A 17,965-nucleotide genomic window follows, 5' to 3' on the forward strand; every position below is an offset into this window, starting at 1 on the left:
GTTTTTTTTTTTGTTTAAATACAGTAGTAGAGGTCAGTCTTAGGAATTTCTTGTTTTTCGACATTTTTAGTTTGAATGTGTTGGTTTTTTAATGTAACCAACATACTACAAACTGACATCAAAAAGTAATTGCAAGATTATTCCTTGTTTTATGTTCATAATTTACTGTATGTTCTAACAGTGACCAAAGGTTCAAAAAGCTCTGCTTTTGTAGATATATTAGATGGAAAATAAGAAGAAGAAGAAGAAGAAGAAGAAGAAGAAGAAGAAGAAGAAGAAGAAGAAATATTAATACATGTAACTACTATAAAGACATTGAGAAATGAATCAGAAAAGAGATGGAAACATGGCTAAATATTCTTCGAGTCATGTGAATTCAAGAAAGTAAACATTACACAGTATGCCTAGTGCCATTTCTCTTGTACACTTTAAATGCCATGAGAAAGAAATTCAAATACGGTATCTTGGGCAACTGTTGCTATTAGTTACATTTGAAAGTGGAAGCAACGTTCTGTCTTAGCTTGTTTGTGGCAGTGCTGAGGAAGTGTTGTCTTGAAAGAAAACATAGACTAATTTAACACTTTACTTTGAGACAATATTTTCCAGCTGTGTTAAACAGATGTATGGTTTTTAAACAAAGGTGACTCTTACGGTTGACCATGTGTAGCAGATGTATCGTTTCATGCTGAGGGCAGCAGAAAACCAGAGAGTATGTTTTATTGCAATGCAGAACAAATACTGACAATACATATGCGTGCCTGCTGTCAAGGTAGCCAGTTGGATTGTGATTTTTGTTTTCTTGAAGGCTAAGCTGAAGAAGATCTTTTCTTCCTGACTGAAAAACCAGACCAGTGTAACTGGCAATTACCATTTTTATGTGGTGATGTGGTAGAAATAAGTTATAACTTGCAGTGTAATATTACTGAATATACATGTCTATGTTTTTTTAAGTGTTGTGTATTCTTTATGGGTAAGGCTAACAGCATAGTTAGAGCAGGTTTTGTATAAAGGATCCTAAAGAGAAGCACAATTTATGTAATGGTTCTTCCATTTGCTTTGTAAGTACTGATAATAGTCCATTTTAACAGACATAAGGTGCTTATACATGTGCAAATCCTTTAGAGAAGAACCAGTGGCTCTTTTTAAAAATAAATATGTGAGTAAATTGTCTTCTGAGCAGCAAGCTAAATGTACATTACTGAATATAATTTATAGTCACTAATTATTACGGTGTGCATCGCGCATCAAACTGTGAAAATAGCATTGTGTAATTAAGTTGCTAATTGTAATTAAACATGTATTTTAATGAGGAAAATCAATAGATTAAAATATATAATGACATACAGGATTGCACAGAGCACGTAGTTAACAATAAAGACTTTGTATAATTCAGTCCTAAGCCTCCAGATGTCTGTGTAGCCGCTCCAGCTAAACTGATCTAAAGAGTAACTGAGGAATCAACACATTAAATGCTGGATAATTAGAAAATATCCTCTAATTATGAGGGACAATTATGGCCATTTTAGAGTTCATCAAATGCTTAATAAAGTTACAAAATTACTAAATACATACCAAGCACAGCACAAATGCCACTATAAACAAACTGTGTTAAAACTTTCCACAAAGTTTATGGAAAATTGACGAGCTACTACAACCCTGATCAATGCAGAATAAAAATCAAGTTTTGTTCAACCAGCACACAAGTTTCTGAAGGCAAGAAGGATTTTCGACCCAAAACACATTTGTAGTTTGGATAAAGAGTGTGTGGAATTTGTTCCCAAGTATATTTTAATCTGTACTTTAGCTAGTATTGCCTTGACATTGTATGTGGTTCAGCAGAACCCATAATTTTAACTGAACTGGTATTCCAAAAGAGTTCTGTCCAATTTGCAAAAGTCATTTTACAGAATATTTTAAGTTTAACTTAGAACAAAACTGGGCGAACATTTTCTCTTTAACTCTGAGCGCCTGATCCATAAAGTATGGTTACTGGTAAATATCTAAATGGAAATATATTGCCCTCTAAATACCACACGATTTATTTATTTGTTTTTGTTAGTCATGTACAAACCCTGCAATGAGCTAATTTCTCTACAGAGAACATGTATAATTGTGGCACATCAAACAAGACATTTGTTTACACATGGTTAGAGAAGATATTGAAGAAACAAATATGTCAGGGATAAAGAATGTCCTTAGAAAGTTCCATCTCACATTGATGTCTTCCCATATGTTGATGCTGCTCATAGCTTTTGATATTGAGAGGGTTCAATAATTCAGACCTCATTTCCTTGTTTTTTATTTTAATAAAAATGGAATATTCCGTTACTACAGTGTGGGGCTATTCAAACAAGCAAAGCGTGTGTTTCTAAAAACAGTAGGAGAGCACTGTGCTTGCCATTAACATGGAGAAAAAGTAACTGTAGATTTGCAATCTTGTCACTACTCTCAGCACCACTCAGTGCTGCATGACTAATTGACAAGTCGATGGGCAGTCAGATAAAAGAGGATTATGGATCACTATCAATTTACCAATCACAGAGCTAACACATGCTGAGCTGTACCTTGTATGAATTAGATTGTGTGTGTGTGCGTGAGAGTATGTGTGTGTGCGTTTTTTAGGGTTCTGTCCTTGTGTTGTATAATTAACAGGGGAAACCATTATTCATCACAGTACTGCACACAATACAAGTTTATGATAGACATTGTATTATACTATTATTCATGTGCAATTGCAGGTATTATAACTGATTACAATAATAACATACTTTCATTAATAAGACTGTTAAAAAGCATGGTCAATTTTGTATAGTAGTCCCTTTTAAGATACAGGATATCATCAAGAGATAACAATAACAAGATATCGTGCAGTGAACTATGTCAGTAATATCTTAGCCTTTGAATTAATCATCATGGGACTTCATACGGGATGCTGTCTTTTATGAATTAAAGCTTCGAGCTTGAATATGAATAGCTTTTACTTTTCAGTGAGTTATCTATTGTTGTACAGGTTTTTTATTATTATTATTAACAATGGAGATATGTATTTAAGTGGAAAATTAACATATCGTGTGACTGAGTAAAATAATTCAGGAAGTTAAAATGTGTTATCTCACTTCTCTCTCTCTGTATATATATATATATATATGGACATTATGTATTTTCCTTCTAGTTGATTTAGGTATAAATCACAGATGCATGCCAATGCATGTATTTTAAATAAATTTTTTAATCCTTGAAAAGCTCTCACTAACCCTTCTACACCCACATGGTGCTTAATGACCTCTTATGGTTTCATTAGGACCATGAATTCATTGCAGTACCTTGTTCAGTAAGTAACTTTCCTTCCCAGTATTTGTAATGGTGTATAACTCATTCCCTTAAGCTAGAAGAGGAAATTACGTTTTTTAAAAACATTTTTTACACTGGAAAATACATTAGTTTTTGGACAGATTTCTATTACTTAACTCTATAAAAGGGAAGACTGGCAAGAGAGTAAGCAAATTGCTCAATATTATTTGTAATAAGGTCACATTTTACACAGGGGAATTGAAGAATGGTTATTTGGTGTAAGTACAATGTCATCACAATTTACATAACTATTTACAAAGATTTTTTTTTAAATCTGTCATTGCGTTGAACCATTTTTCATATATTCAACACTACAGAGTGATTTAATTTTGGAATCTTAATTTTGTATTCATTCAAATCCAGCGACGATTTGTACTGTTCTAAATTACGTCACGCTTCTAAGCAGATGCAGTGCTTGATTAAGGAAAGTAATTATATAAATATACAGTGCGTATAGAAAGTCTACACCCCCTTTCAAAATGTTCACCTTTTGTTGCGTTATAGCCTGGAATTAAAATGCATTAAAATTGTTCTGTTTTTTTTTTCATTTATCTACACATCCTACCTCACAACTTCTAAGTGAAAACAATATTCTAGAAATTTGTAGAAAATTAATAAAAAAAAAAAAAACTGAAATAGCTTGGTTGGATAAGTGTCTACCTCCCTCGTAATAGCAATCCTAAATTAGCTCAGGTGTAACCAATCGCCTTCAAAATCACACAGCAGGTTAAGTGGCCTCCACCTGTGATTTCACATGATTTCAGGATAAATGCAACAGTTCCTGTAGGTTCCCACTGCTGGGTAGTGCATTTCAAAGCAAAGATTCAACCATGAGCACCAAGGCGTTTTCAAAAGAACTCTGGGACAAAGGCACAGATCAGGGATGGTCCACAGTTGGAGCACAGTCAAGACAATTATTAAGAAGTGGAAGGTGTATGGCACCACCAAGACCCTGCCTAGATCAGCCGTCCCTCCTAACTGGATGACCGAGTAAGAAGGAAACTGATCAAAAAGGCTACCAAGAGGCCAATGGCAACTTTGCAAGAGCTACAGGCTTTTATGGCCAAGACTGGTCAAAGTGCATGTGACAACAATATCCCAAGCACTCCACAAATCTGGCCTGTATGGTAGGATGGCAAGAAGGAAGCCATTATTCAAAAAAGCCCACCTTGAATCCTGTTTGAAGTATGCAAAAAAACACTCAGGAGATTCTGTAGCCACGTGGCAAAAAGTTTTGTGGTCCGACTGTGGTGGCAGCATCATGTTTGGGTTTTTTTTCTCATCAGCAGGGACTGGGGCACTTGTCAGGATAGAAGGGAAAATGAATGGAGCAAAGTACAGAGAAGTCCTTGAGGAAAACCTGCTGAAACTGGGACGGAAGTTCACCTTTCAGCATGACAACGACCCAAAGCACACAGCCAAAGCTACACTGGAGTGGCTAAGGAACAAAAAGGTAAATGTCCCAGTCAGAGCCCCGACCTAAATCCAATTGAAAATTTGTGGCATGACTTGAAGATTGCTGTCCACCAACGCTCCCCAAGGAACTTGACAGAGCTTGAACAGTTTTGTAAAGAAGAACGGTCAAATATTGCCAAATCTAGGTGTGCAAAGTTGTAGAGATCTATCCCAACAGACTCACAGCTGTAATTGCTGTCAAAGGTGCTTTCACCAAGTATTAACTCAGGGGGTTGGAGATTTATCCAATTATGATCTTTCAGTTTTGTATTTTTAATATATAATTTTTTTCTGAGTAAAAACTTTTTTCCCCCTTAACAGTGTGGAGTATGGTGTGTAGATAAGTGGGGAAAAAAACCTTATTTAAATGCATGAAACTCTGAGGCACTGACACAACAAAATGTGAAAAAAGTTCAAGGGGGTGTAGACTTTCTATAGGCACTGTATGCATTCTTTCTCATACGTTGTAAACAGAATACTCCATGAATGTTCATGGAGTCCTGTGTTTTTTGCCCTTTTCAAGGGTTTGTCGGTGTAGAGTTTTTAGATTGGCTGCTGAGTTCCATTATTATTTAGATGATAAGTATGAGCTCAGTAATAATAAACTGTTTTTCATCAAACCAACATAATGGAATGGTCAGGATACAGAGGGTGACAAGGAAGGTGTATTTTAATGCATTTGGCATTAATAGGTATATCATAATAAAATACAAAAAACTATGGCAAACTGGGAGGGTAAACAAAAGGACAGGTCTTCATTGCTTACCCTAATCAAATATACTGTTCTGGCAACAGAATTTACAGTGGAAATGTGGGCAGCCAGCCTACAACACTAACCTCAGTTTGCAATAGTAAAGGTAAATAAAGAAAGTGACTCTCTCTTACACAGCATCAAAGTCCTACTCTCCAAGCCCCCTGATTGAGTGTTCCAGCCTCCCTTAGATTTTCAAGCAGGGTGACAGTAAGTGATTGGTCCGTGTTTGCCTCTGTTTGTTTGGCTTCTGCTGATTGTGCAGGTATGTGGGGAACGTGCAGCAAACATGCTAACCAGTGAAGGGCATATTACGAAATGTACATGGTATTTCTAAATATTCAAAATTTCAATTTGATATTTCAGTGCAAAGAAGATTGTGCCAGTGCAGTGCACTGTTCTCTTGCAAAACAGTGACTACTCTTGCAAGTATAGTAAGACCACAACAGCTCATTTGTATTATCATTACAGTAATTTGAGGTCTTTTCTGGAATACACTTAAGTAGTGGTTATTGGAGGACTGAGAGAGTAGTTGAGCTATAAGATGTCTTGAACATCACTTCGTGAAATTGTATGACAAAATAATGTATTATTGAATAGAAAAGCATTCCTTTGCTTGTTATGCATTGTGTTTATTTGATTTAGGACCAGAATAAATGCAAACACATCTATTTGTAACTTTTATTTTTAGAAACCTAATTAAGTGTTAATGACCAAGGTCTTTTAATGCCAGATAACCTGGGGAGGTATGTGGGCACATAAACCAAAGTCATTATATGTCAATTAAGGAAACAGCTTGTCATTTAGTAAAGTTGCCATATTCCCTGCCAAAGGCAGCACCATATTTCTAGTTTATCTATTGTGCAGAGTGGATGTTGCAAAGAAGATTACAGCACCCCATTGCAATGTCATATCTGTTATTTTCCTGAAAACCTTTAGCTATCTGTAAGACATGCCCAGCCAGAATCAATGGGCTCTGCTCCAGAACCTTTCCCATCATTTGTTAAAGCTAAGCCCCTGCTTTTCACATGCCTCTGTCACAATTCCAACATTGCAGCCTTTACAGGAGAAGTTCTTTTTTCAGTTTGATACCTCATATGATCTAGCAGAACAAGAGACCAATTGGGCACTGTTGTATTAATGTACAGTAACCAATGGCAGATCTACCGTAAGTACCACCATAAGTTAAAGGAGTTATATCAGATGATATTTTTCCATAGATCTTCCCTGTGGTGCACTTCCATTGGCTATGTACAGTTGGTCTCTAGGACACGTGATTACATAAAGAATGGAAGTGCACAGCAAGTAGGATTTATGGAATTATGTTAATGGTTATGAAGGGTAAATGGTTATTCCTTTATACTTTTTGTAATTTACATTATAAAGGTCTAACTTTTAATTTCCCTACGTTGTTTGTTTCAAAAAGATACAGTGCCATGAAAAAGTACTTGCCCCGTCTGATTTTCTGCTTTCTTGCATTTTTTTGACACTGAATGTTATCAGATCTTCAACCAAAATCTAATATTAGATAAAAGGGACCCTGAGTGAATAAATAACACAACATTTTGATACTTATTTTGTTTATTTATTAAAGAAAGTTATGCAACACCCAATGCCCCAGTGTGAAAAAGTAATCGCCCCCTAGACTCAATAACTAGTTACGCCACCTTTAGCAGCAATAGCTGCAACCAAACGCTTGGCAAACTTGAAACAAGCATTCCTGTTCTTCTTAGTGAGCAGTGGTTTCCGCTTTGCTACTCTGCCATGAATCCCATTGTTGCCCAGTGTGTTTCTGATGGTGGAGTCATAAACACTGACCTTAGCCAAGGTGAGAGAGGCCTGCAGATCCCTGGATGTTGTTCTAGGGTTCTTTGTGACTTCCTGGATGATTTTACGCCTTGCTCTTGGAGAGATTTTGGCAGGATGGACACTCCTGGGAAGATAAACTACTGTCCCAAAATGTCTCTATTTGGACAATATGGCTCTGACTGTGGTTTGGTGGAGCCCCAGAGCCTTACAAATGGCTTTGTAACCCTTTCCAGACTGAAAAAACTTTTTTCCGGAGGTCTTCAGAAATTTCTTTTGATCGTGGCATGATGTGCCTCTAGAACCTGTGTGCTGACAACTTCAATCTGATGCTAAGGGCCAAATGTAGTCAGATTTATATTGGGCAGGGCTGGCCCAAATCAGGCCTGATTGTTAAGCAAAGTATTCAAACAGCTGATCCTGACTATCCCTTTAATTGGGTTGAGTTAACTAGGGGGCAATAATTTTTTCACACCTAAAGATTGCATGTTTGATTACCTTGTACACAAAACAAATGAAAGAAGCACCCAACTTTGGTGTTGTTTTTTCTCTAAGACTCCATCTATATACTACTACAACCCACAAAAAGATCTGACCAAATTCAATGTGAAAAATGTGCAAAAATGCAGAAAATCAGATGGGGGAAATACTTTTTCATGGCACTGTATATGTTTAAAATGCATACAAGAAAAAAAGTAGTTATAGTACTTTATCTGTTAACAAGGAAATAAGGGACATGAACTAAATTGAACTCAGCAGTATGTAACAGTGTGAAACAAGAACACAGATTAATTGTCAGCTTTATAGCTTGATTTGTCATCTATGCTTGGTATCTTACAGCTTTATACTGATATGCTTGCTTGTTGTCCCTTGTACAAATTCAACACATACTGCCTTTTACTGCACATAACAGAAACCATCAATCCTTAAGGATAGCTTTAGCCAGCTTTTTTATTAAAAGACTCTTTCATAACAGAAGCTTTGTGAAGTAAATTGATATAAATTACAAAATGTGGATGATCATTATGGGTAATTTTCAACTGAAATTATTTCGTAAAATGACTGATGCCAGCTTGTGGTATGTGTTTTAGGCTTAAAAGTAAATGAGAAAAACATATATTGCTACCGTTTTGTTATTATTACAAAAGTGTGCATGTAAGTCTTTTTTTTATTATTGGACTGTCGCACTATCAATACTGTTGTTGTTCTGAGCTCAAGAACTGCACATAATTGTATTTTTTTTTTTTTTTTGGAACTACAGTCACGTGAAATTCAGATACATTTTTATATGGTTGAATTAATAGTGTTATAGTTTACTACTTGCAATATTTCTGGAAATGTGAGTGCTAGCTACAGGAGTTATGATGAAAATGTAGCTTTCCATCTACTTGCTATCAAGTGGTGTCCAATGTAATTATTTCTGTTTACAAAACAGTTTCCATTACATTGCCTTTGACAACTTCCTAGTGACTGTAGGATCTGCAAAGAAAACCTTCATCCTTGTATGGGTTGTTTGCTAAGTTTTCGAGAGCTGAAACATAAAAGCTGTGGGCCGCTGTATTCAGAGCTGTCAATGTCAACCTTTTCCTTGGGATTTACTGCTGTTTAGCAGGAAACAGCAGCCTGCTGCCTGCACACTTAACGCCACAACACCTCTATTTAAAGCTAGGTTCCTACATGCATAAGCAGCAGTGAGTTGCTTGTTGTATCGCTGCCAATATGAGAGAACATGTTTTAAAACTCTTTCCTGGAGGTCAAGAAGCCTTGGAATCTTTGGGAGCTAGACCACTGAATGGAGTTAATATTTCAAATCAGAGCAAAGTTATCAGATTACTAAGGCTTGGCATATCTAACAAGTACTGCTTTATAGTCTGTCAGATCCCAGCTGAGAGAAAGCAGCAAAGAGAGGCACGTTCATCTTTGCCTTAACTATGTGCTTTAGGGGACCTTATTTGGCCAAGTCTTAATACAAGCAATGAGGCTGGCAGAGGGATACTTTTGGCACCATTCAATATCTTTTATTCTTACAAAAGGTATTTGTCCCAGTAAGTTGTATGCTTGGTGTAAATGTTTTATAGCAGCTATGCTGTGCATTTTTCTATGCTAAACCATTTCAAGAGCTGTTGCAGCCAAATGTGCAAAATTTTTTACAGGTACATCTATACAGATATAAAACGGAAGAAAAAATATATATATATTTACCTAATTTGCTGTCTCTTCTTTTTTTATAGGAAATCTAGAATGGCGAGACTTTGCTAGTTTTATTGGGTGCTAAATAGCCTAGGAATCTGTCCGAGTCCACAGATAGAAGTTTAATCTTTCATCTTTTTCTTTTCTGTATTTATCTTCCTGTAGACAATTCAGGGCATGTATTTTCCTTCTGCCTTGGCACCCAGCTAAACCACAAATGTGCACAGCAGCCTGTAAGGGTTATGTATCACCAATAAAAAGATACATAAAAACATAATGCCCAGGTATAAATAAATACCCAGGCATTACAATGGCAAAACTCTACAGTTAAAACAACTGTGATACTTTCCTTGGAATCATTCAAAAGCTCATATTATTGTATGACACTCTAGTTGCCTTTGGTATTCTGGGAGTAAATTTGGAATTCTGGGGTGATATGATTGCTTTACAGCCAGCAGTGACAGTAATTACATTTTCAAGAAAATAAACAGTGCTATGATGGGGGTGATGCACCCAGGATGAAAAACTTCCAAGTTCAAGGAAACTGCACCAAGAAGAGTTTTTCACAAAGACTCTTCCTGATAAGTTTAGCTATTTTAGTTGTTTAAGCATTCCCTGGGTTGTGATGAGGACCGAACAAACCAGTTTTGCTCTGTTGCATTGCAGATATGTTTTAACTTGATTGTGCGGAACTTTGGGCTCAGCTTTGCTTTGTGGTCCTCTTGTCCAAACTGCATGATATGACATCTCTCATACAATAAGACACACCCTACACACCACATATTAACTTGTAAAATTAAGGAATTATAAAACTCCCAAATATGGCATTTCAATTGGACAAATCTTGTATACCGCAAGAAAGTATAGTGTTATTATGACTGCCTAATGAAATAATACTAATAAATTGGGTAGGTGACATTTTAAACACAAATATAATGCAGTTGTCACGGTGTACACCGTAAGTACATATGCATAGTATTCACTTTATGGTAGGAAGTCCACTAGAATATTCACCGTCATCGTCAAATCGCACCCTGATGAATAACACCGTGTAATAATTTTTTTTTTTTTTTGTTCCTGGGTAGTAAGTGTTATTTCCTAATTGCTTATGCCTCAAGAGTATAGCAAATGGCTATTCTTCCCCACAAACTTTGCTTTTGTGACCAGGACAGTGATATTTTGAAATATCACTATTTCCAATGAGAAAACGGGAGCTTTTGTGTCTTTTCGTTCACATAAAGTCAGAAAAAAAACAACATATGAATCCAAATTAACATGTATTTATACTAAAGTAATATAAAAATGACTACAAAAGATTTAGAAGTGAGTAGTTTTTCGAGATTTACGATTATACTGTAAATTTACATAGTGTAATCAGTGTGTGATAAGGGCAAACGAGGTCTTGACTTGCTAATAAAGATAATTCCAAATGATTCTGTGCACATAGGCTGTTGAAAGCTAACATATACACTACACATTTTGCTTCTGCAAAGATTGATGGAACATGCCATTTTGAAACTCAGATCTACCATATGTTTTTAACTATCCAGTTTATTTTCACTGTAGTCAAGAATGAATTATGATTTTCATTTATGTTTAACACTCCAGTAAACATTTAATGGGTTGGAGTGTGTATACAGTATATGTAAGTAACATTTGGTAAACTAGACTCCTGATGAAATTAATTGATTTACTCTGCATGTAGTCCTTTTTAAGCCAAAAGGCACTAATAATAATAATAATAATAATATACACACAGACTATGGGGCATGTGCTTGGCTATGAATGAGCATTCTCCAGACAAGCGTACATTATTAGTATTTCTGAACTCGTCATATAGATATTACGGGAGGTAAAAACAGGGTTTGAGGATTTTTATTTATTTATTTATTTATTTTGCAGTTTTACTTCAAACAGCTTTTCAAACATGAATCAAAACAAAAACATGTTTCTTTACTTTGCACTGGTTGTAACAGTCGGATATATTATGAGAGTAAGTTCGTGTGCAGTTTTTTTTTTTTTGTATACAAAGACTTGCTTTCATCTCAACAAGCATTAAGTAGCAAATGCTTACAGCTGTAACCCCTACTTCACAACTTGCAGGTTAAAAAAGGTTGCCTCTGAATACAATGTCTGTATTTGATTGATGCTGCTATATTTAGCAGATTATCATTTTATAAAAATAAAATCAGTTTATAAAAAAAATATATACGCTATTCTAAAGTCAGTACAGATTTGTTTATTTGTTTATTTTAGTTATAACATTTAAGTAAATTCAGTTTTAAGTACATTCTTTTATAGATGGTTGTGTGTTTAGAGCATTACAAAACCCAGTTTTATGCTTGTATAAAGCTGACTGACATTTTGATAGCAACTGAGATAGACATATTACTGCATATTACACATATTACTGCATATTACACATATTACTGCATATTACACATATTACACATATTAGTGCATATTACACATATTACACATATTAGTGCATATTACACATATTACACATATTAGTGCATCTTCTGTAGGGACTTTGAACAAGTGTATAGAATTTGTGTTGCATATCACTTTTTATATGTTTTCACATTTATAGTATATAAGAGATGTCGAAGCACACAGGTTTTAATTCTGCAGAAGTAACACAACATGTCTTCCTATTCAATTAGTAAGCTAATTGTATTTTAGAAGTAAAATATAGAGAGAGTTGTGGAAAGACCACTAATCATGTTAATGTGGAGTTTTGGTGATGTTACCATTTATGTTTCCTTTCTAAACCTGTTTTTTCTCCCTCTGGTTCTCATACAGCTTCTTCTAGACATGGTTGGCTCCACAGATGAAGTGCTGCAAGAAGCAGCTGCTGGTTGTGTTGCAAACATTCGCAGACTTGCTCTGGCCAACGAAAAGGCCAGATATGGTTAAACATATTACACCAATTCAAAAGCAGTATATTATCTGCCCAGGTAGCACACACTCATGATTTACTCAGCAACATTTTCTGGACACACAATAAAAGACTTTTATGCTGTCTAAAGCAAACCAGATGTTTTGTGAACACTAAAAAATATGTATATGCTTGTTTGACCACATATATAATGGAAGAATGCTTTGTTTGATCGGCTGTTTAGAAACATGTTTAATTGAATATATTTAATTTTACAAAAAACTGAATTCTGCTTGGGACAAAGATATATTTAAGCAAGTTCCATTCACAATATGTTTTGCATTGTCTGGTTTAATAACAATAAATGTTCTCTTCATTGTGTGTGGCTGTGTTAAGTTATAAATGCTTTACACATTTCTTTCTGTGCTTTAACCTGCATAAATGCCCTGTCGTTATAATTTTGTCTGCTCATTTTTTTTTTTTTTTCTAATCCACAAGAGAGATTAAGATGAAAACAGAGGCTTCACATCTGGTATTGTTACTATAACTAACAGCAGCAGCAATTGGAAATAATATACCTCCTCCAAAAAATCAAATTAAACCTGACTGGTCAAATATGCAAGAAAAAAATAACAGTAGTTAGTTATCTCTTTGCTGATTTAAAATTTAACAAGATTATTTTAGTTACAGCATTTTAAAAACAGGCCTTTACTTTAAAACATAATTTTCCAAAAACAATATCACAAAATTGGAATGTCACGTTGCATTTGGAACAGGACACAAAATAAATCTGCAGTTACCTCAAATTAACGTGCTTCAAATATATGGAATTGTCATTAAATTATGGAAAAAGAAACAATTACAAGTAAAATGGAAAATAATTATATAATTGCCTCACTAATTGTACTGCTGCCATGGAAATTAAAAATTGATACACATAGTCTGAGAAGTATGATATTACTCTATTGAATTATTAACAAAAACATCACGTTGTGTTCTGCTTTATTTCAACTAAACCCTACTGACCCTCAGCATTCTACCAATGTGTTTTTCTTTAATTATTATTATGCACTGTATTAAGTATGTGGTGTTTGTATTAAGTATGTACTGTGTTTCCCAATGAGTGAGCCAAGATATCATGCATATGCTCAGTGGTTGTCTGGGATTAGTAAAGACAGAGAGAACAAATAGAACAAAATAGGTGGAGCATGCAATCAGGGGAGGTATAATATTGTGTCTCTGGCTTTCTGCAAATAATAAAGAAAGGTCATCTTTTTACATATTAAAGAAATTAGATGATTACAGAAAAATAAAGAATTTAGTCTGTTGCAATAACACAGTGGTTCTCAAACACTTTTTTGTTGGCCTCAGTGTGGCTGCACTGCAAATTATTCCTAGAAATACTAAGTACATCATGTGCAAAATAAAGAAAATATAGATATTGTAGTGACCTGGGTACCATCTCTGCTGGACTTGTATGTTGTTCCGTTTGTTTGTCTCAATGGGGAGAGGAGCAAGGGATGGATTCGGTTGGTCAGTCCGGGTAGAGTAGGCAGGAGCAGGGGGGGGGGGGGGGGGGGGGGGTGTATAGAGAGTGCAAAACAGTTGAATGAGAGAGTGGGAGGGTTCAGGCGCAGAGCAGAGCCTTCAGAGAGGGATGGAGCAAGTGACAGTGGGGGGTCAGTGAGTGAAGGATGCTGTCAACGCCCACAGAGACAGCATTACCTCGCGGGTCACTTTCATGACTTTGTCCTTACCTCAGGGTCAAGGGACTAGGGGGGGTGGGGGGCCTGTGTAGCAATCCGGGCACCGTTCTGTGTCTACTGGACATTTATGTTTTCCCGTTTGTTTGTCTCATCTGTCTTGTTCTGTGAACATGTTGCAGATTAGGTAGTAGATTTTGCTGATTTACTCCTGTGTTGTTAAGAGTCTTTCTAGGAGCTGGCTGCTTATTCGTCTGTTGCAGGTATGTATATAATTGTGTTCCCTACAATATATTATTGAACCAAAACATATGCTAATATTAATAATAATAATAATAATAATAATAATCATATAATGATATATATAGAAGATCTATATAATATATATATATATATATATATATATATATATATATATATATATATATAATATATATATATATATATATATATATGTGTGTGTTTCAGTTTGCAGTAATGATCTTGTCAAAATTAATAAATACACCCTCATAAAAGTGCTGGGACAGTAGTACACAACTTGAAACATTTTTTAACATGTACCTTTTCTTTTGACTTGATAATACATTGTTTTCTCTATACCCCCTGTCATTTAGAAAAACTTCAAATGGGTCTCAAATTATAGAGTGAGAGTGAAGGACCACACATACATTTTGGTTGGAAACATTTTTGTTAAATAATACTTGGCATGCTAAATGAACCACACGTTGATAGGAGCATTGCTGTCTTCAATTTCGAGGCCATTTACTTGAAGCCATGCAAAAATAGTCAAGTAACTGTTTCATGTTATACCAAAGAAAAGTAATTTGAGAACTGATATTGTTGAATTATATTGTTGTAGTAACTCAGTTAAATGTGCGTCTTTAGTAAAAGCACGGATGCATATGGTATAGAGGAAGGAAATACAGGAAATGGCAGCAAACCATCAATACAATGTATTAATGTAATAATTTATTTGAACACTACATGCATTTACCATATGTTTAAGTTGCAGCCTGAGAAAAAGAAAACATTTAGCTAGTCTCAGCTATTCTACGTGAACCCGTACAATAGACAAATAATTCAGAACAAAAAATGACATAACTAAATATGTTACTCTTGTGGTCTAGCTTTGTTTTTACAGACTAGTCTAGTTTCACAGACCCTGATTATTTCTAAACTTGGACTACCTTGCCTAAATTAACATTGACAAAAAAATGTACTGGTTAGCACTGCACTGCTCTATAATTTCTGTGTTGCTAAAAGTGTATAATTGCCTGAACAAGGCAAAACATTTTCCTGCTTAACTTTTTAGTAAGTTTAACAGTAGAAGTTATAATAAAGTGTTTTTGGAGTTATAGATAAAAAAAGAATGTTTATATCTTTAGTTGAGAAGATTCTGAAAATCCACCTTTCCCCCTTTCAGGTCCCTAGCTAATGATTCTATTTCCATTTACTGCAACTGTTTTCTTAAAAAAACAGTTTGAAGAATACAACTTTCTAAATGTATTGTTCCCACATCTGGTGATGTTTGGATGTTGGTTTAGCAAGGACTTGTAAGAAAGAGTGGACTTTAAACCATCACATCATTTTAAAATCCAGTAACAGGTGCATTCATACTAAGAAGTGCATGGTTGTAGTTGGTCCAGTAGTGATATAGCAGAGCTTATTGCAAATGGAAATGACTGTTTTTTTTAAATCATGATTCATACAATAACAGAGTCTTATATTCATAAATACTGCACTCTCAGACTGCCAATTTTTTTTTCTTTTACAAAAACTGTATAAATAACCTTTTTTTTCATATTCAGCACTACAGAATGAATCTTAACCACACTTTTATCACACACTCCTAGTTTCAGTCAATCAGTCAATCTTTATTTTATATAGCACCTTTCATAATGGAACACCACCACAAAGCGCTTTACACGATGCAATAAATACAAGAAAATCCACAATACTTCAAACAGAGAAATGCATATTACATGATATACAGTGGAAAGTACATAATACATGATAGTAACATAATACATGAAATAGTACACTAAATACAGTGGAAAGTGCATAATACATGAAATAGTACTGTAGTGGAAAGTGCAGAATACATGAAATAGTATAATAAATACAGTGGAAAGTCCAGAATACATGATAGTAACAATACTTGAAATAGTAGCAGCAGCTAATAACAAATATCAGTTTTAAGGAGCATGGAAAGCAAGAGAGAACAGGTGGATTTTCAAAGTTGATTTAAAGCAAGCTATGGTCGGAGCATCACGAATCAAAGCTGGGAGACAGTTCCAGAAAGTCGGAGGCATGAAACTAAATGAGCTTTGTCCAAGTGTGGTGCACTTTTGCTTGGAGATAACAAGCAAACCAGAGTCAAAGGACCTCTGCTTGTGGGCAGGGACATATCGAGTCAGCAGGTTGAGGAGGTATTCGGGACCTGTGTGATGAAGGGCATTGTAGGTGAGCAGGAGAGTTTTTAACATAATCCTGAACTTTACAGGTAGGCAGTGCAATGGGTAAGATGGGAGGGTGAAGTGATCAAGTTTTTTTTACATCTGATAAGGATCCTGGCAGCAGCATTCTGAACGAGCTGCAGTCGGTTTATCGTGCGTGTCGGGAGACCACCATATAGAGTCGAGTTGAGAGGAGACACATGCATGACAAAGTATCTCCGTATCCAGGAGGGAAAGGTAGGGGTGGACTTTGGAGATGTTTCTAAGAAGGTAGAAGGAGGATTTGACCATGGAGGAGATGTGGGCATCAAAGGAGAGGTTGCTGTCAAGAAGTACACCAAGGCTTCGTACTGTGGGGGAAGGAAGCACCAGTCAGTTTCCAAGGTTCAGGGCAGCTATATTGAGATTCTTAAATTGAGTTTTAGATCCTACTAGAAGGAATTCAGATTTGTTACTTTCCTTCAGTTGAAGAAAATTGGCAGGCATCCAGGCCTTGATTTAATGAATGCAGGCAGAGAGCCGGACCATGGAAGAGGGGCTACCAGGATCAAGTTTTAAGTAGAGCTGGGTGTCGTCAGCATAGGAGTGAAAAATGATGTTATTCCCTTGGTGGCCCAAGGGAAGCATGTCGATATTGAAGAGAAGGGACCCAAGAACAGATCCCTGGGGGACACCACAAGTGACTGGGTTTCCAACACCACAGCATTCGGCAAAAAAAATTGACTGCATGCGTTCAGATAGGTAAGAGGACATCCAGGAGAGAGAGGTTCCAGAGATTCTAGCATACTTCTGAAGGTGGTCAAGAAGAATGCCATAATCTCTGGGGTCAAAAGCAGCTTTTAGGTCAAGAAGGTCAAGCACAGAGGAAGCATCAGCATTGAGCAGGAGATCATTCTCTAGAGCAGAGCAGTTTCAGTACTGTGATGCGGCCGGAAGCCAGACTGTAAAGGTTCAAGCAGATTGTTGTCCGTGAGATGTTTCATCAGCTGACTGGCTACAGCCCTTTCGAGAGTTTTTGAGAGATAATGGAGATTGGAGATGGGATGGAAATTAGATAAATCAGCCAGGTCAAGGGAGGGTGTTTTGAGTATCGGTGTGACTCTGGCAAGCTTAACGGCAATAGGAACCAAGACAGAGTGCCTGATTACCTTGTCTGATTGTTAGCCAAATAATTAGCTCTGAGTCTACATTCATGTTAATTACAGAAGACAAATTAACTGCATTCCCTCTGAAGCACAGGTATGTTTATCCATTTCATTGCTGCAAGTGTTTTACCCAGACTTGGTATGCGTAAACTGCATTGCAGTGTATAACTATACACTTTCAATTGAAGCTTCTCTTTTGAAGTGAAAAAATACTTTTTGGATGTCAC

The 17,965-nt window shown here is 35.9% G+C and overlaps 1 protein-coding gene across 1 annotated transcript in view; it reads left to right on the forward strand.

Moving 5' to 3' along the window:
- Positions 1-12,987, forward strand: part of LOC121311704 (outer dynein arm-docking complex subunit 2-like) — a 70,561-nt gene extending 57,574 nt beyond the window's left edge. Inside the window, exon 20 of the mRNA XM_041243986.1 lies at positions 12,359-12,987. Within this exon, the coding sequence (XP_041099920.1) occupies positions 12,359-12,472 (114 nt within the window). The 3' untranslated portion in view covers positions 12,473-12,987. The remainder of the gene's footprint in view (positions 1-12,358) is intronic.
- Positions 12,988-17,965: the final 4,978 nt, after the last annotated feature.

The sequence above is a fragment of the Polyodon spathula genome, chromosome 3 (genome assembly GCF_017654505.1).
Source record: "Polyodon spathula isolate WHYD16114869_AA chromosome 3, ASM1765450v1, whole genome shotgun sequence".
NCBI classification, from domain to species: Eukaryota; Metazoa; Chordata; class Actinopteri; order Acipenseriformes; family Polyodontidae; genus Polyodon; species Polyodon spathula.